This window comes from Anopheles gambiae, chromosome 2, assembly GCF_943734735.2.
Source record: "Anopheles gambiae chromosome 2, idAnoGambNW_F1_1, whole genome shotgun sequence".
NCBI classification, from domain to species: Eukaryota; Metazoa; Arthropoda; class Insecta; order Diptera; family Culicidae; genus Anopheles; species Anopheles gambiae.
Window position 1 is genome coordinate 82,033,294 of NC_064601.1, and position 19,861 is coordinate 82,053,154.

General features: G+C 43.4%; 2 protein-coding genes across 2 annotated transcripts; one reads left to right on the forward strand and one right to left on the reverse strand.

Annotated features, from left to right (window-relative positions):
• LOC1274962 (probable RNA-binding protein 19) lies at window positions 1-3,408 on the reverse strand. The gene is made up of 5 exons (XM_314164.5): window positions 3,265-3,408; window positions 2,184-3,188; window positions 1,569-2,106; window positions 696-1,314; window positions 1-569 (listed from the first exon to the last, which is right to left on the reverse strand). The coding sequence occupies exons 1-5, from the start codon at window positions 3,406-3,408 to the stop codon at window positions 179-181; spliced, it is 2,697 nt and encodes an 898-aa protein (XP_314164.5). The 3' UTR covers window positions 1-178.
• Window positions 3,409-4,706: 1,298 nt separating this feature from the next.
• Window positions 4,707-7,961, forward strand: LOC1274963 (protein kintoun). The gene is made up of 3 exons (XM_061644624.1): window positions 4,707-7,194; window positions 7,266-7,386; window positions 7,497-7,961. Exons 1-3 carry the CDS (start codon window positions 4,922-4,924, stop codon window positions 7,779-7,781), a joined length of 2,679 nt encoding a protein of 892 aa, XP_061500608.1. The 5' UTR covers window positions 4,707-4,921; the 3' UTR covers window positions 7,782-7,961.
• Window positions 7,962-19,861: the final 11,900 nt, after the last annotated feature.

Genomic DNA, 19,861 nt, shown 5'->3' on the forward strand with positions numbered 1-19,861 from the left:
TTTTCGCTCTTTCGATCTGTAAGTGGACCTTTATCAGAACATTATTTTAATTTATTTATTTTTGTGGTTCACAACAAGAACAACTTTCTTAAATTTACACAGCACTGTTGCTACCATCGATTGCAAACGGTATTTCCCGATTAAAAAGCCCAACCATCTAGTTAATCGGTTAATTGGTTCACAATACTGCGCCTTCCCCATAATAATCGTCGCCGTCGTCGTCATCGTCATCACCATTCTTGCCGGATTTCCTCTGCGACGCGCTGATAAACTCCTCCGTTGCCAGTGTACCCTTACCAGTGGCCGCTCGCTTGCCACCGGATCCACCGTCCCGGCTGTTAAACTGTTCTGCCGTCCGTTTTCGCAGTTCCTCCACGTCGTTGTCAGCGGCGGCCCATTCCAGCACGAGCCGGCGACCGTACAGATGCGTACTGCGGCCCAGCGTATCGAACGCGCGCTTTGCGTCCGATTCTTCGTCGTACTCGACGAAGCAAAAGCCGCGATGAGTATCGTCAGCACTGGCGGCCATTTTCTTCGGCAGCCGAAGTGATTTAATATCCCCGAAGGGTCTGTAAGGGTCGGAAGAAAATAGAAAATCAATAAACATGCGGCGGTAACGTTGTAGCCTCAAATGCCCCCTCATCACCAAAGGCGTCAATGTTAACCAAACTGTGAAAAAAGATAGGGTTACTTACTTGAAAAGATCTCGCACCTCCTTGGCACTAGCCTGGAAGGGAATGTTTCGCACAAGGATCTTGCAGCCAGTTTGCTTCTGCGCCCCTTTCGCTCCTTTTCTACGCTCGGCTCCTTCCTGTGCCGTCCGAAGGGTACGATCGCTGCGCGCAAGCTCCACCGTTCGCCCGTCGATTTGCACCGACTGTAGGTTCTTTAGCGCGTAATCTGCCGCCTGCCGACGCTTGAATTGAATGAAACCGTACCCACGGCTTTCGTTGCGCCCATTGCCGGACAGATCCATGCTGCGTACGACCTGCACCATGTGGATCGCACCGACACACCGGAATCGCTCCCGGATTGCGTCTTCGTTCGTGGTGAAGCTAAGGTTCTTAATGAACAGTGTCGTACCCTCCTCCGGTTCTGTATCATCGACCGTTGCTTCTTCCGTGGCGTTGCTAGCATTTTCGGGCGCTGTGCTCGATTTGCTTGGCTCTTCAGTGCTGAGTGGATCCGATGGGCCTGACGTGAACGTTCCGACCGGAGCCCATTCCAGGTACAATGGCAGCGATTCGAACATGCTGTAGGCTAACTTTTTGAACGCTTTACGCGCTTCACTAGGATCGAGGAATTCAATTACGGCTGCAATAATAATGATTGATCATATAATACAATTAAATGTAGAAAAGTAATAAAAATATGTGCATTTTTCTCGAAATGCATATTGTTTCGTAACAAATTGCCACAAAAAGAGGAAATTTTCATATGAATAGAGAATATTTGCAATCTTTGTAGATACACTCTAATAAATAAAATAATGAAATTTTATCCGATAAAATGACACATGCCTTAGCGTGCTCTATGAATACCCCTTTGCTCTCACGATCTAAGCATACCTGTTACGGCACTGGGTGGAAGCACGACACGTCCCAGCAACCCGAACGGAGCAAACAGCTTGCGCAGCGCGGCTGCAGTACAACCGGGGGCAAGATTTTTCGCCAATATCACCGTGCTCGATCGTTTTGCGTCGGTCGAGCTGAATGCGTCCAGCGAAATGCCGTTCTCCTTTAGGAACGATTCCATCTCTAGCACCAGTTCCGTCTCGCCAAGTGCCAACCTAACGGCCGCACTCGTGTCACCCTCGGACGAGATGAGAATCTGTTCCTTCGTGGTGCCATACTTTTTCGCAACCGCTTCCGCGACGGCGTTTTCGCCCATGAACAGGGTGTTCCAGTTGTGGCTTGATTGGGCCGTTTTCTTCTGCGTTTGCTCCTTCTTCTTTCTGTAGTCGGTAGTGTCGTCATCGGCCGCTTCGTCGGATGGTACCTTCGCCGGCAGGATATGGAACATACGGCCCTGCAGAAAGGTTCCGTTCAGCTCGTTGTACGCGGTGACAGCGTGCTCCGGAATCATGAACGTTACCGTACCGAAACCCTGTTGTAAGGCAAACACAACCGTTTAATTCGGCTAAGAATGGAACACAAGAGACAGCTCATCCACACAATCCTTACCTTCAGCTTGCGTGTGTTGGAATCGATCGGTACGTCCACTTCCGCCACCGGACCGTACTGCTCGAACAACGTGCGAATGTCACTTTCCTGCACCGAGTAGGCCAAATTGCGGAAGAACAGCTTACCGGACTCGCAGATCGCTTCACTGGACGCGTTCGCCTTCTGCCGTTCCCATTTCGCCTGCTTGCCCTGCTTCGCTTCGGGTTTTTCCTGCGCAGCATGGGCAGCACTGCGCGCGGTAAAATCGAATATTTTCACCTGCTTTCCGCCCAGGAAGCTTTTGTTCATTAGCAGCGCCTTGCTCAGCTCGGATTCGGTTTTAAAACCCACGTAGGCGAATCCGCTCTGCTTCGGTGGAATACGAACCGAGTACGGTTTGACCGTTTTGAAGAAGCGTATCAAATCTTGCCGCTTCGTCGACGACGGTATGTTGTGCACCTTGGCAACGAACAGTGAAACCATTGGTTTTTTTGCCGCTTTCTTTTCATCCACCTCCTTTTCTTTTGCCTCAGCGGGTGGTTCAACGTCAACGGCCGAATCGCCACTCACCAGCTTTTCCTCCGCTTCGGTTGACTGTTCCAGCAGGTTGTCCCACACCGACTTGCCGGCCCGTTTGTGTGCGCTCAGAAACTCCTGAAACTTTGGATCCTTCTCGTACTGGCCGAGCACGTCCTTTGCCGTTTGGGCTTTCGGCTTTTCTTTGCCTTTCGCTTTGCTTTCATCCTTCGCCGGTTCCACCGTTTCGGTGGTAGCCGGCTTTTGTGCATGTTTGCTCCAGACTTTGAGGTTTTTCGACTCCGATAGCGCCACACACGCGGCGACCGTTATTTTCGACGTGCGAATGTAGCTATTGTTAAAGTGTGCGATTGCCTTGGCCGCCTGTTCCTCGGATTCGAAGCCGATGAATCCAAAGTTGCGGAACTTTCCCTCGGACGTGTACTTTAGCTGCACATCCGTGATGATGCCGCACGTGCTGAAGTGGCTTCGAACTTTCGCCTCATCGTACTGCAACGAAGAACATCGAAAACGCCCAATGGAAGATGTTAACTAAATTTTGGGATGGTGATAATCATTTGCTTACCCCGTTTGGTATGTTTTTGACTATTATACGAGACATTTTATGTGTTTTTTGCTTTCGATACCTCGCGAAAACGTGCGCAACACGAATCAAAACATTGCAACTACGGTATGATGGCAGGTAACCGCATGTAGCGTGTTTTGACATTTGAACGACGCACAGCTGATCTCTATTCACCTTGTGCGCTATTGTTGTGACGGACGCGTTGTTATGGCACACTGGGTCTGCCGCATGAAAACATTTTTTTTTTAATTATAAAATTATAATTATAATATCATTATATAATTATATTAGGCAGCGGTCTAATGTTGTTGCGCGCAACATTGTTGCTCGGCAACATATCGCTGAGGTGGTCTATGAATGTTGCTGGCAACATTTCGCTTTGACATTGTTTAGCGTCAAAAAATTGCCTATTAACAGCTCAGAGTTTATTTTTTATCATTCACTTGTTGAATAAAGTGTTGAAAAAACAAAATATACATCAAAAAATTTATTATAAATGCTTAAAATCCAAATTTAGTGGATGTCAACAAAACGCACACTGCTGCTGTGTCATTTGATACACCCGATTACCATGACCAAGGTAAATAGAAAATGTTGCCAGACAAAAATCAAATTGGATTGAATTTGGCATGCAACAAAGTTGCGCTAGCTGTCAAAATCCATACATTTTGCCAGCAACAATGTTGCGCGCAACAAGATTAGACCAGTGCCTTATTATAAAATTATTGGCATCATGAATGCATCGTAATTGATTCTGATTAGTTGTGGGAGCTCGGAATCGAACCTACCAGATTCCAATTTCGTGTTCGAAGTCAATTCCGGAGCCGATTTAGATGCTGGAATCAATTCCAAATCCGGAGCCGATTCCGGAGTTGACTCGGGAGCCGATTTCCGGAGTTAACTTCGGATCTGATTCCAAAATTGGCTGCGGGATCGATCTGGGTATCGCAATTTGCTCCGGTAACGGAATCAGGACTGTCTCGAAAAATGAAATATGCTCCGGTATGAGAATCAGTTCTTGAATAAAAAAAAGAAGCATAAGAAGTGAAATCAGATCGGGAATATCCATGAGAATAGATCGAATACATTTTTTGTGAATTCTTTGCGGCTATCAATACGTAACATCATATGAAGCCTATTGTTATGGAGATGCCGAAAACGACTCCGATTTCTAGGCCGATTCTGATTTCGGAGCAAATTTCTTTTCCGGAACAGATTCCAGAGCTAGTTCCCAAGCTGATTCTGAAACCAATTCCAATTTCGCTGTCGATTCCGAAATAGATTCCGGACCAACTATCCGGAATCGATTCCAGGAAACTTCGGAGCTAGCCGGAATCGATTCCGACGAAAACTTCATTTTTCCCATCACTAATTCTGAGGATATTTTTCGCTGAATTGCTGAAATTCAAAACATTTTCTTAACGTCAGCCAACATGTCCAGCGGAGTGAGTGCGTCGAGCACATTGTTCCAACAAAAAATATATGTCACTCGTAGAGAAGAACAGAAAAAAAACTTGCCGGGATCTTGGCAACGAAACACCTGCAAATTTATCTCGTTATAAACAAAGTATACTGCGTAATAGTTATTTTTAATTCGTTATCGCAACCGGCCATCGTTTATGCTGTGCTAAGCGCATCTCCGCCATCACAACAAAAAATGTCGACGAAAGATTTTAACATCTCGCGGGACGAGTTCCGCAACATCACCCGCTGTTTGGACAACGAGGAGTTCCGGAACCTGTTCATGGAGTACTGCACCGAGCTGCGGGACAACCGGAAACAGTACGAGGACGAGCTGTCCATGCTGGAGGCGCAGCGGGGATACGACGTAAAGTTCCTCAAGCCTTCGCCGGGTTACGTAATCAAAACAATCGTCGACGGCAAGGGCAAGGGATTTATCAATGTGTGCCAGTCCGAGCTGGTGCAGAAACCGACCAGCACCACCGGACTGAATGAGGACGGCACGAAGGGGCTGAAATGGAGCGTCCCGTACGCCCAGACGCAGCCGCGGAAGGACTACGACAACAAGCGCGTCGAGTGCACCGTGTACGACGTGATGTTTCACCCGGACGCGCTGCACTTGGCGTCGAAGAATGAGGGCTTCCGCAAGCTGCTGAACGATACGTCGCTCGATGCGGTCGAGCAGTCGTTCAAGGTGCGGCTGGACCGGGCGAACCTTCGCTTCCCGAAGCTACAGTACAAGGGCACGCCCAGCTCGTCGGTGGTGCGGGAAAAGCTGCCCCACTGTGACAGTCTGCCGAAGGATGAGTTGTTCGACAAATTGCTGCCACCGCTGCCGAACGTGCCTGCGCCCGGTAAAACGGGCAGCGAGCGAACGACGAAAACTAAAAACAAAGAAAACATTAACCGAACGGCGGCGGTGGCGGCGGCGGTTGCGTCGCCCGGAAACCCGTTCTACACTACACCGGAGTACAAAATCGTCCAGTGCCGCGACGTGGAGTACGGCGAAATGACCAACGAGCTGGATGCAAAAATCGATGTAACAATTCCGCGGGAGCTGAAGGTAGTCATCACGCTGCCACTGCTCAAGTCGACCGCCGAGTGTGCGCTGGACGTCACCAAGACAACGTTGCATCTGGTGAGCGAAAAGCCGGCCAGGTACAAGTTGGAGCTTAAGCTGCCCTACGAGGTGAAGGAAAGCGAAGGCAAGGCCACATTCAACGTGGAGGCGCGGTCGCTTACCGTAACGCTGCCGGTGCTGCGCAAGCGAAACATCACTCTGCAGGACATTAACAGTGCGAACGTGTCGGCATCGCCCGCCAAAGAAGCGGGCAAACTGATCGAAGAGATCGGCACCATCATTCCACCGGCCGTCGGCGACCAACAGCTGGCCCGAGCGGCATCCGCACCGTCCGCGCCGGAAGTACCGAAGAAAACGATTTTCCCCAAATTTTCCGTCAACAAAATGGAAAACCTGCTCGCATTCACGCTCAACGTGCGAAACGTGGATCCGAGCACGATCCAGCTCGACAACCGGACGGATTCGGTGCACTGTCGCTTTTCCAACGTGGGCAACGGATATTTCCCCTGCTTCTACGTGTTCTTCGTGCGCTTCCCGAACGCGCTAGTGACGGACGTGCAGCACGAGGAGTGGGATAACAATCTGATTATTCAGATCACGCTCAACACGGCCAGCGTGTCCTCCTACCAGGCTGGCCCGGACGAGCACGAAACCGTGGAGTACTCGATCATGGAAGACATTGCGGACAAGATCAATAAATTCGGGAAGGAAATCGAGGACGACAGCCTGTGCATAGCGGTGGTGCGGCAGGCAACGAAAGCCTCGGCGAAGGTGAAGGCCGATGCGCTGATGAGCATCGAGATTACCAAGCGCGAGGAACACGGGGAACCGGTGCTGCAGGCAGTGAGCGAAGGAAGGGATTCGGAAAAGGAGCGGGAAACATCATCGCACCCGGAAGCATTCTCAGCCACGTCCGCCGAGGAGTGCGATGAAAAGGACGGTTCTGAGGCGGAGAAGGCCAGAACGCTGCAGAAGGCGAAGCGAAACTCTCGCAAGAAGAAGAAGGAACGCTCACTGTCCGATTCATTCTGCGACCATTTGAAGGTGATCGTCGAAAACGAGGCCAGCACGGAAGTGGGGGGAGAAGGGGCCACCATACAGCCATCGGCCAAACCAATCGACAGTCCGGAAGCGAAGGCAAGAAAGGCTCGCAGCATATCGGAGTGCTGCCCACCGAAGGAATCGGACGGCGGCGAAGAGGCGTCAACGATGCCGACGCTCACGCGCAAATACAAAAGTATCCTGAAGCGAAGCTCGTACGATCGTAGCATCAGCGAATGTTCGTCTGTAGATGATTTGGGCACTTCGGTGGAGATGGCCAGATCGATTGGGGAAGAGTGCCGAAAGACGGTGCGATTCAACAACTCGATACGCAAGCAACTGTTCAGGTAAGTGATGCGCGAGGTGCGCGCTGTTCGATGACGTGCGATTCGTAACCAACTTTGGCTCCGCTTTGCAGATCAAACTCTTGCATTCTCACGATGAAAAAGAAGGCTCTAAAGCGAAGGGAGGTGAAGCGCCGGGCGGATGCACGACGAATGAGCGAAGGGGAAAGCACCGATAACGACGAGAAAGATGCGGTACGTGCATGTCATCCTGCCGCAATCACACGCAATTAAGATAACGCGGCTGTTGCGTCAACTGACTAGCTGACTTGTTATTGTATTTTTTTGCATCTCTCATTTCGCAGCACCATCACGACGATGAGCATTGTTCCAGCAGCGATCAGCACGACGAGAAAGATGCAATCGAGGATGATAGCGGCGTTTCGTTCGATTCGGAGTCTGGCGATAAGGAAATTGCCGCAGCCATGAAAGCGGAAGCCATCGGTGGCGGGGGCCGCGGAAAAGCCGCATCCAAGCGGAAAAACAGCAACAAGCAAGGAGGCGCAAAGTCAAACGGTGGCAAGAAGCAGGGCACGGATGCGAAGAACATTCAGTTCAAAAGTGATATGATTTTCGATATCGAAATTTAAAGCAACGTGAATTTTGGGGGCGTTTCTAGTGTTAGCCCATATTATACATTACTCTCCCCCTCACTTTACTTATTACGTTATACTTTAAATCGATGCGTCTCAGCGTTGAGGTAGACTGGTAACAAACACGAGTAGAGTAGCATTATTTTCAATAAACAAAACCCCTATGTATTGCACAAACGTGGCTTTTCGTGTGTACGCTTTCTATCACAAATACAAAATGAAAAGGTTAATCATAATTTGTTCTAGCGTTAAATAAGTGGTCCGAATTTTTTACTAGAACTTGCGCAGAAACTGTCCTAGTTTCACTCTTCACATGAGCACTAATTTATCTAATCTTGTTCAACCTTTCACTCAATTTGACTACTTTTGTTTTGGTGTATCCTGTTATCTTTTTCTTATTTGGCACCACAAATTTATGGCAATCGTTCTAGACTGCTTTAGCCATCAAATGACTTGGCTGATGGTGACCTAATTGGCTTCCTCATAGCAGAACAGTCAATCTTCTGTGTTAGGTGCTTGAGCCATATAGGACTTGAACTCACGGAGGGTGTCTTGTTAGGCCATAAGATGATGGGTCTATCTTTGAATAGATAGACAATGATTTGACTTTTCCATGCCAAGACCGAAGTAGATTAAAGCGCCATATTTAGATTGAAACTTGTCTCATTGCGTAAACACATTTATTTCTAATGAAAACAAATAAAATCATCGTTTGTAGCATAAAAACTTTTATGCTGAACTTTTTTCACTGAAATAAGAAAACTCAATTTTTTAAAACACTTTATATAAAACTCCAACTAACTAATTAGTTCTAAGCATAAAATTTGGATTTGTTTTAATTTTTTATCTTGAATATAACGGCGTTTACAGGGTAGCTACTCAACCGGGAAAACCGGGAAATAGCCGGGAATTTTATTTTTCCGGGAAAATTCTCGGTACGGGAAATTATCACAAACTTTTGCGATCACTGTTTACCGTCGTACCAAGTGCATTTTCAATTAACGGGATGTTTTGTATATTGTTCCCAACTTACCACAGGCCAGCTAATGTGTATGGACAACATTTTCCGTTTCTTGCATACGGTACCCTATATATGTGCTTCTTATTCGCACTACTTGCGTTCACCGATATCGGTTCTTGCGCATTTCTGGTCTTGGTGTGTCTAGTCGTGTGCACTCGTATTTGTTATTCATCTCTCGTGAAGTTGCGGTCGTGTCGAATTTAACGGTGGATTTAGTGGGCGATCCCAACTACGCCCCGTACTCCTCAAGGCGATTACTGATCATTTTGTCCCCTTTAGTAATTTTAAGGTTACCCACTCACACATCGCCTGTACATTGGAATTTTGCATTTTGGTTTGGGGCCTCTACCTCCATTCCGCCCGGTTGACTGGGTTCCCACACTGATACGCGAAGGTTGAGCTGGCGTCGCTTCTGTAGTCTGATCCGTAGTCCGTGTGTTGCTACGCAGGAGTAAATAGATAAAAGCCTGTTCAAAAAGGGTACCGTAGAACCCACTTCTTATCACGTAAAGTACACTTCCCGTAAAACACAATCAAGAAAGTGTCCCAAAATTAAGAAAACCCCTGATATCTTCTGTATCTATTCGTGAGGTGCATCATCAGCGTCGTGCGAGTAACAGCATAATGATAATGCATGGCTGCTGTTTTACAGGAAATCCGTTCTTCGCAGAATTTTATGCTTTCTCCAGTGGCTGGTTGGTCCATGACTTCCGGTTATCTTTTTTTAAAGATTGTGTTTAGTTTAGTTTAGTTTAGTTTATTAATCGATACACAATTACAATACAATACAATACACATTAGATAACGAACAGAACATTTATATATTGTTATTGTTGAACGCATTCCGAACACTTAAAAGCGAAGTCAGTTCCGTTATCGTCATTCCAGGCTCGTAAATATTGTCAGCTGAATTTAAAAGACGGCACATACAAAGAAGGGGGTTGCGAGAGCCAAATGTTGTTCGGGTTTTAGCGACTGCCAGCATTGGTCGGCGACGAAGTATTCTGGCAGGAACATAGAGGTGAATCCTTGAAAGTAGCTCGGGACAGTCGATGGTTCCGTTTAAGATTCCCGTGATAAATGCCAGTCTGGTGTGCTCAACACGTTCGGCGAGAGGCGGGATCCCAAGCAGCAAACACCTAGTTCTGTAGTCGAGACGACGCGGCCAATCACGAAGGGCGAAGCGCGTTGCCTTCCGTTGGATGGACTCTAGCCGCGCAAGTGCCCGAGTAGATGCTGGCCACCAAACAATGCTAGCATATTCCAGCAGTGGTCTGATAAGTGCGCAGTACAGTGTCTTGAAAAACATAGGATCACGAAGCTCGCGCGTCATGTTTATGACCAAGCAAAGTAGACGATTGCCACTAGCGACTACTTGGTCGATCTGTTCTTCGAAGGAGAGTTTAGTATCTAGGAGGACTCCTAGATCCTTTACACAGTTAACGGGATGTGTGATGGCATCTGTTAATCAACAATTGATAGAAGATGCAAAATTTATTTGTCATTGGTAAAGTCTTTACACGTTCGTGTCATGATGGTAAGCCACCATGATTTTTGGTTTTTTAATGCTTTTTTCGTCGTTTTTTCATCAGTAGTTTGATCATTTAAAACTTCCGAAGATATTAAGATTGAATATTTAAATTGCTTAAGATCCATAGTAGTCAAATTAGATCCACAAACGAGCGCACTATTGAAAATTTGTTTAAACAAATTTGATAGAAATCATGGCAAAAATGGTTCTCAAATGTGTTGTCGCATCTCTAGCTTGGATACTATATTGTTGAATAATTCACTATTTATGATCAGTATTTAAGTGTCCATCTTTCGCGTAATGCCCGTCTTTACCCAGCATCCTCTAGATAACGGTTTTTGAAAACGCTTTATGATATAATGATTTGGAATTGAAGTATCGATAACCAACCGGCACACGAAGTATAGTGAATCGGGAAAACCCCAAAAAAATCCGGGAAAAAACGGGGAAAAACCTGGAATTTAAAATACTGATTGATAGCGAAACGAATCAAAATATGAAGTACTTAGATCAGTGGTCGGCAAACTTTTGACGTAAAGGGCCAAATTTATCGAAAATCGTTTCTCCTGAATAAAACATAACAATTTAAATCGTATTGTACAAACAATAAATTCCTACAAGAATTATAAAATTCAAACGTACAGTAGCAATTCAACTTGTAAATGTGAAAAAATGGAATAATCCCGGTTTGATTGATTGCTACATAACGACTAACTTAATTCTTGCCAATCACGTACAAATGACTATTCTTACATATGTTTGTACTTGAAACGTACATGTTTTCTACAGATACAGTAGGTGACCGCTAACTGAGAGGTAAACAAGCTCCAGTTAACGAACAATGTTCGCTAACTGGAGTGACGTTTCTATGGATTGATTGTTTTGACCGGTGTTGACTGGAATAAACATACCAAACTTTTTTTTCATTTATATTGATATAAAGTATAGTAATTCGTGTAATAACATAAACTAATAGCTAACGTAGGCAAGAGACCCTAAATTTGTTTGAAAAATGCACATTTGTGACAAATTTCTCTTCATGAGATTCCGGATGTTTCATGTTTTGACGTTTAAGTGTTCGTTAACTGAGAATCACTCCAGTTAGCGAACCTCCAGTTAAAAAGCACTCCAGTTAAAACACATCCAGTTAGCGGTCACCTACTGTACATACAATGAATCCTAATAATGGAAAAAAACGGAATCATATCACACGGATAAAATAACTATAACTATAGCACCCATATATTCGAGTTTTTATTTTAAACCGGGTTCAATTCTTTGGGTGTGTACTTCTGTAAACAAACATAAATGTGTTCTTGTACCATAAAGTACGATTTACAAACATTTTATTTTTTTAGCGCAACAATCGTAACCGGTGTAGGCCCACCTTAAACTTAAACACGCTTGAACCTAATTTGCTTAATGTAAATGCTGATAGCTTTAGATTAGATTAGTCTAATCATAATGTCTTTCTAGCTAGCACAAAACAATAATAACAATAACAAAATGTTAAAGCTTACTTACTAAACGTCAAGTGATGGCTAGGTGCAACAGTAGTGCAAGCGATCGGTTCATTGTTTTTGAAGCACTGCAGAAATGAGAATACTACAGAAGAAGAATAGACATTTTCATTAGTAAGCGGTCACAACACTTTCTTGTGATTTAATGGTGATGAACATATTACAAATGTGAAAAAAGAAAAAAAAACTTTACAACTAAAGCATATTTTGCTCGAGGCTGTAGAACATAAAATAATCATGAAGTGATCCATAAATAACCCGTTCTTTTGAATGGTCTTTTAAAAAGGTTTCACTGCATCACTGCTCAGTTCAAGATACAAGACATATGGCTATATAGGTGAGTTTTTTTTCTTGACCGTTGAAAAGACGAGGTCACGTTATCCCTGTATGTAAATGATCCACTCTAGCTTGATGGGAGAAAATGTGTATTATGCAACGATCGATAATAGTGCAGTTCTTTGATGTACCGTTTCTTCACACTTTACATCAATAGTTACGAACGCTTTAATAATAGAGTGTTGAGTCATTTGAGGACTAAAATGCATTTGCTTGTGGTTTTGTAAATATTAGTTAATCGAATGAAAACTTTACTTAACTGCTTGATTTTTTAAAAATGTTTTTACACACCGTATCGATATTAATAACAACTACTGATCTATAGAAAAAAAAAACCATTAGTAAAAAATTAAAATAATCTCTTCTCTTTATTCTTTGCCACATCAACCGTTGTCGCTCAAAGCCTGCCTGTACCACTAGTGGACTTGGCTCTTATTGACTTATTAGCAGACATCACCGACACGGGCATGTTGTTGAGTCGTGCGAGTTGACGACTGTATAACGAGACCGGTCAATATTTATTAGTTCCGGCTTTTCTGTTCTACAACAGGTGTCTCAAAACTTTTCAGTTTGCGGGCCGCACTGCTTCAAAATTAACGTTGCTGAGGGTTATTTTGACACTGCCTGCACAATAGGCGAAATTTAAAATCTCGTTTTAACTAGGAAATATGAACTGAATATATCATATTCTACAGCTCTCTTTATTTGAATCTTGATTTTCGTCTTTCAAAAGTAAAAAAATATGTTTGATGAATGAATCAAAAACTAACCTTTAATAAGTTATGGCGGGCAGCTTTAAAGGCTCTTGAGGGCCGCACGCGGGCCGTAGTTTGTTCTACAATGATAAAAACTAATGAGAAAAATAATCAATTTAGTGCTTCGCCATGGAGACGCCTTGTACCTTGTAGCTTGTGCTCATACTGGGTTTCCCACGATTTATTGGATGGATCCGATATTGTTTTGGGCTCGTCTCACGATTTATTCATCGTATCTTATAGATTTTTATTTGTTCCTCACAATTTATTGATATTTTTCGATTGGATATCAATACAATTGAGCCAAGAAATTTTGGAAAACGCACCAAACAAATATAGGAACCAACCAATAAATCGTGGAAACTCTAAAAATTAGTATTAGCATTAATAATATATCCTAAAAGTAACAAACAGTCATATAAACGATAACAAATTTGATAATTAAATGGAATTCAATAACTGTTTTTTTACTAAACAATTGCTATTGACTTCAACAAGCCTGTGTGTTAAGAGAGCAAAAGAAAAAAATGTAGCGTTAATGCATTAATATCGATTCCCAACTGAATGATTGCCGATAAAACATAGGAATTATTAAAAAGATTAAACCGAAAATTTATCAATCACAAAAACAGGTCCTGTAAACATGAAAAATACATGATTTATTCAACGCAATCGAAACCTTCAACTTCACGTTGCAGCGTTGCCTACCATGCTGCTAAAACAAGTCGTCACGAGCTCGCTGGCTAATTAGCGTGGCCAGAGGAAGCTGGTTAAATTATTCATCCTGAGTGGCGTTGACTAGCCCACCCGCCGCCCGATGTTGGTGCAGGAATTCGGGGAAAATCAAATCCTCCACTCCTGCCAGAAACAGAAATGCCAGGCGCCTTACGAATATCAAAATCTTTCCTTCCTCCCTCCCTTCACTCACCCAGCCCAACTCGGTGGAGCCTTCCGCCGAGCGAGCGTTAAAAATAAAAGCAAAACAGGGCGCACAAAAACCGGAAAGACAGACCAACCGCCAGAAAGGCCAAAGCAAAATGCTACAGCAACACACTAAGCGTACAAACAACGCCGATAAATGTGGTGCCAATTTTTCTCACCGTGTCCCGTGCGTTTCTCGCGCTTTGCCGCCCAGGCGTTTCCGTCCCGTGCGTTGCCAGGGGTGGAAATTGTTCAGGCAGCTGGCAGCCGGCATGAAAGCCTATCTAATTCATGACTCATTAGCCTCATGGTTAGGATTTGTTGGCCAAACGGAAGGCAAATTGATGAGCAATCATATATATAAAACGGGCCAGCACCTTTGGTGCGAACCCGGCCTTCGGTTACGTTCGCTTAGCATTGGCGCCGATTAGCTGTCGTTGCTGGTCGTTGCGACCATGAGGCGGGGATCCGGTGAGGTGAGGACTGATCGATTGAACAAACGAACCGACCGACCGACCTGAGCTCCAGCTGGAAAAGGGGTTGAAGCGTAGGGAAGGGGGAGGGTAGAGAGAAAGAGGGAATGAGGACAATCGAAAGATGCATACCAATCGAGTAAAACGTCAAACCGCCATTACACCGCAACGGGAAGTGAGCATGCGAGAACGCGAGTGCGAGTAATGAGCGGAAGGAATATTTTTGGAGCCTGCCTTCCCCCCCCCCCCCGCTCACTTATCAACAGGTGAACTTTGCACTGGGAAAACAAAATTCCGTACAACCGACCGGTGGGTGGGTTGAATAAAAGCGGGCGAGCGGGCGGGTTGGACAGAACGTAATGTATGTTTTATTTCACCAAACATTGTTTCGCACGCGCTCACACGCTAGTCACGCATTTTCCACTTGCTTTTGTAAAGACGAGGTGAGTGGGATCGGAGCAGTAGTTGGTTTGCAACGCGGAACCATAACCACCAATGCCCCCTTGACTGTTTTTTCGAGCAATATCTCGTCGACTCGTTGGGACGCGGTCGTTCGAGAGCAAATGTACTGGATGCGAAGAATGCTGGGGGTGCACGGGTGCAAAATGTGAAGTAGAGCGCGGAAAAAAATAATGACCGTACACGCGTACCGAGGGAGTTCGTTTATTTTGAAAGGTGTATAAAAGTCCGCGGCTGTACAGAGGGGAAGAGTTACAGTGCTTTTGTATTGCCAGGCTAAGCGGATGGTAATTGTTGTTTGCCAATTGCTCTCGCACGTATGTACGTGAAGCGGGAACGAAATGATCCATTCGAGCATTGGACGTTCGTTTTAACGAATCAAACGAGTGAAAAGCAAACCGAACCTGACGACTGACGAATGATTGGTGTTTCTGTGTGGTTGGTTTGCTTTTATAGATTATTGTTGGTAATTCCAAAAACCATGCAAATAGCGAAACAACCGTCACAAAACAAACCAACCCACTGAAAACGTTTTGGATGATATTAACGGATATTAATGGTGAAGACGGTTCGGGTTAACTGTTCGTCGCAAACATTGTTTTGCAGTAAAATCTAAATTTAAATAAAAATTATATGTATTTAAATATGTATTTAAATTTAAATAAAAATTATATTATATTAAATGTTTTCTCAATTGTTGTTAGGTAAAGGTAGGTTGTAGTAATTATATCAGCTTAACTGCATGCATCTTCAAGTAACCGCTGAAATTTACCTATACATCGATCATACAGGGTTTCCCCCGATTTATTGATCGGTCCCCATAATTTTTTACTCATCGATTTATTCATCGTATCCCAAAGTTTTTTGGTTCGTTCCCATCATTTATTGGTATCGTCTGATTGTATATCAATACAATTAAACCTAAAAATTCTGGGAACCAACCAATAAATCGTGGGAACACAACAAACAATATGGGAAGCAACCAAAAAATTACGAGAACCGACCAATAAATCGTAGGAACCCTGTAATTGATCCTGTACACCTAATGTTGACTTTTTTATCTATGAATGATGAGTATAACAATGAACTTGATATTAATTTAAACAATAACCAATTGTTATTGATACATTTTTTGTTCTTATGCTTTTAATAACATCGTACAAAGCACTGTTATTTGTATCAAGTACCAATATGCTCTAGTGCAGGACCTTTGATGTGTCCGTCGTCGACTATGTAAAAAATTGATCAAAATAAATAGTTTGTTATTGAGACTATTTAAATTAAACTTTTAACTTTGACTTGTTAACGGCAAAAATCAATCTTCAATAACAGATAGCTTACATACAAAAAATAAGTTAGTATTATTATTAGTTAGTAGTAAATCGAAACCTGATTTAAGCGTTATTAGGTTATGCGTTAGTAACGACAAAATGACCCTTCACGACGTTATTTGCAATGCAATGCGCCCCGCGAATTGAAAAGTTGGGAAACAATTGCTTATTTCCACTGACCTCTGAGACCATAAAAATTTACTTAGGGGATATTTTTTGTTAGATTAAAATTTTGTTATTTTCTCCTAGATCATCCTTCTTCAATTGTAAAATGATCTAGTAATAATTTAATCCTGCATCATCATGAAAAATGCCAAGTGCAGTTTCTAAACAACTCATACGTTACTTAAAGGGCTCGTTTAACATACACAGCACATCTACTATTTCTTTTAAACCTTAGCTACATTGGTCGCATTTTTTTATTGTTCGTGAGATCTTGTTATACAAGTGCAAGTATTATACTGGAATATTCCTAAAAACAATGCGAAATAAGAATAAAAACAGGGTTCTATTAATTTTAGAGGTAGATTACCACCGTAAATGTTTATTTAATATCTTTTAAACAGGTCCTTGAATCGGCACCGTTTCTTCTGAATAAAAAAAAACTGAGTCGACAGGGTAATGAACAAAAGTAAAAATAAACACCTCTGAAACAAAAATCCAAACAAAGTTTCAATGACAGATAAGCGAAGATTCAATACAAAAGCTCTGTATTAGTTCACAAAAATTAATCAAAATCGTGTATGATTACCATTTCTGGTGTTAAAAGATATGGTTTTTTCTGCAACAAGTTAAGACATGCAATAGCATGAATATCAACGTAAACGACTCTTGATGGAGTTTAGATTGTACTTATTTTTCGTAAATTATTTTTCTACCAAGGAAGAATTCAAAACTGTTCTCTTTCTGGGTGTAGCTCAAACTTGATGATTACGTTTATCGCATCAGTAGTGTTGCCACAAATGTTAAACACAAGTTTTAAGTAGAGCCAGAGCTCTTACACTACATTTGCCATGATGCACTTATTATTTGGGAAGATTTTTCTCTTAAGAAATTTGTCATTGAAGTGGACCTAAATGCATTAAAGGTTAAAAATTGGCTCAACATTATCTAGATCTAAAAACAGTTTAGCGCACAAATAGGTTTAGATTAAGTTAAAAAGTGCCAAAAATCCTGCCTTAAGTAATCCAATCCATACTTACAACAACATTTTTACAAACATATTACAGTGATCAAGTGGCCAGCATGCTGTCCAGCTCTGACACCTGATGAAAAATAGATTGAATACTCTTGTTTGTTTTTTTTTTAAATTACATAAGATAAACACAAATAGCTGAGGTATGCTAAATCGCTTGTTTGCGAGCATGTAGAATAGATTGAGTATCACTCGCTGTAATTTATAGTTTTGCCCATCAATTAGCGATTCATTTAACTAATTTGAATAAAAAACATGAAATTTCCCAAAATGTTCATTATGTATCCGCGTTATTGAGTCTTTAATCTTTGCCGTCTTTTTATTTGCTCTTCATTAGCTGAAAATAATGATAAATTAAAACAATAATCAACATGTGTTATAGAAAGTGCTTTTATCAAATACACGATTTATTGTTATTTTCTGCCATCTGTTAATAGCGATGGAGGCGCCTGGTATCTATGGGTTCGCAATTACAGGAAAAGTAGAACAACATTACAATCAAAGGCATAATAATAATAAAAATAAAAAAATAAAAGTTTTATATGTGATGATAGTTTCTATTATTTGTATTAGTTTCTGTCTAATACTAATATTTGTATTAGTTTCTGTCTAATATCTGTCGTTCTTTTTTAATCATGACGCACTTCGTACTCAGTTTCTATTGAAAGCTAAATATCTAATAAATAAATAAAAAAAGACAAATACGAATTCGTTTTGAGCGTAAATTAAAGCGAGCTTACTAAACGAAAATGCAAGCCTGGCAGATTGCCTATCCGATTTCCAGTTCTATTGATAGTCCTCAAGTTTCAAGGTCACAGCTAAATCGGTAGCACACAGCAAAGTGCTTCCCTACAGCCGTTGCTGTAATCCGTCAGCCGCATCATGCAACTTTAACCAGATCGATCTTATCAGTTTTCCTCGCTGGCCCTTTATCATCGTAAGTAGTGTTGGGCACGTGTGTTGGCGGCCGGATTCGTATCACTTAAATTGAAATAGCATTTATTGGAAGTGCACGATAACGGCTATCGATTCGATTGTCATAACGCGTAACAAAATATCACACCCAGTAGCGTCGTCGGCCTTTACGATAAAGGCAGACGATCGATTCGAATCGGATATTGACTATTAGCGTGTTGGAATGCCGATATTAAAATTATTTATGATTTCCCCCATTTTTTCGCACACACACCCACACAGCCCATCCATCGAAATCATTGAACGAATTCATTTCCCTTGCTTGCCATTCGGGAAAAAGTATATTTGCAGCTTTTACGAAACGTTCACCCACGAGCAGAAGCGAGCAACGTCCTGCGCGGCACTTTTGTCCGCCGAGAAATCGTTTGAACGGAAACCAAAGCTTTGCCATGACTGTTATTGCAGCTACGAATGCTCCCACGTGCCCAAAGGTGCCCCTTGCCGAGTCACTGTTTGCTTAGGACCTATCGCACACTCCGAGACTAGTTTCATAATCTGATCAAATATTCGCCATTCGCCGAGTCTGGCTTTCCTTTTCGAGGACTTTTTCTCTTTCTCTTGGAAATTGTAAATAGTTACATAAGGCGGTTAGATGGGGTTTTTTATGCTGCTTAAAAGTCGACCTTTGGTGACCTAGAATCAATCAAGAACGAGCAGTAGAGCAGTTAACAGTTTAAAGTATCGTTCGAGATTATCATTTGCGACTGTTAAACAAACTGTTTCCAAAACCAAAACGCTCCACCGATTTCCTGATTGCGCGCGCCCGGGACCCCGGGATGAGTGATAAACTCCTCCCGCGGGAGTGTGCTAAAGGGCCGCGTGGTTCCCTTTCCCCCTGCCACTACGCGGGGGTTTTCCTCGGTTGCGCCCGGCCGGGATCGATTGTTTGCCACCGTTCGCTTGCCATTGGATTGGGTTGTTTGTTTGCCTTTCCTAGGTGCTTTTGTTTTGAATTCCAAATGATGTGCTAACCTCCCTATACAGCCCTCACCGCACCCCTTTTCCCAGCGTGGCGCAATCTTTTAATCGATGTTTCAAATCTCCCTTTTTTGCATGTGTGTTTGTGTATTAGTTTTTTGTTGTTGTTGTTTTGTGTGGGTGTGTGTGTGTTTCATTTAACATTCCCAAGCCAAGTCAACTTTTCGCCGCTCGTTCCCCCGTCAGGCACGAAGGTCACACACAAACACATGCACACATACGTGCAAGCGCCCACAAATTCCCGTTATCAGCAGGCGGGCAGGGGAAGGTGGTGGGAGGGGGAAGGGGGGGGGGGGCGAGTATTTGGCCCCCAAACGGTGTGCGCAAGCATTGGGCAAACAAAGAACGGCGCGACGGAGCGCGCTATCGGAAGGAAGAAGAAGAAGAATTTTATCAAGCAGATGATTTTCGGAGCGACAGCATGGAGGAAGTTCCGGATTTTCCTGCTTTCCATCCCTTTTTTCCCCGGCCCTCCGATGTTGCGGTCCCCTTCTTGAGCGTGGTGTGAAATTCGTCGGAACCGACAGCTTCAGCTTCCTTCAGCACCGTGCACCAATCCTGCTCAACCTCTCCCTCCCTATT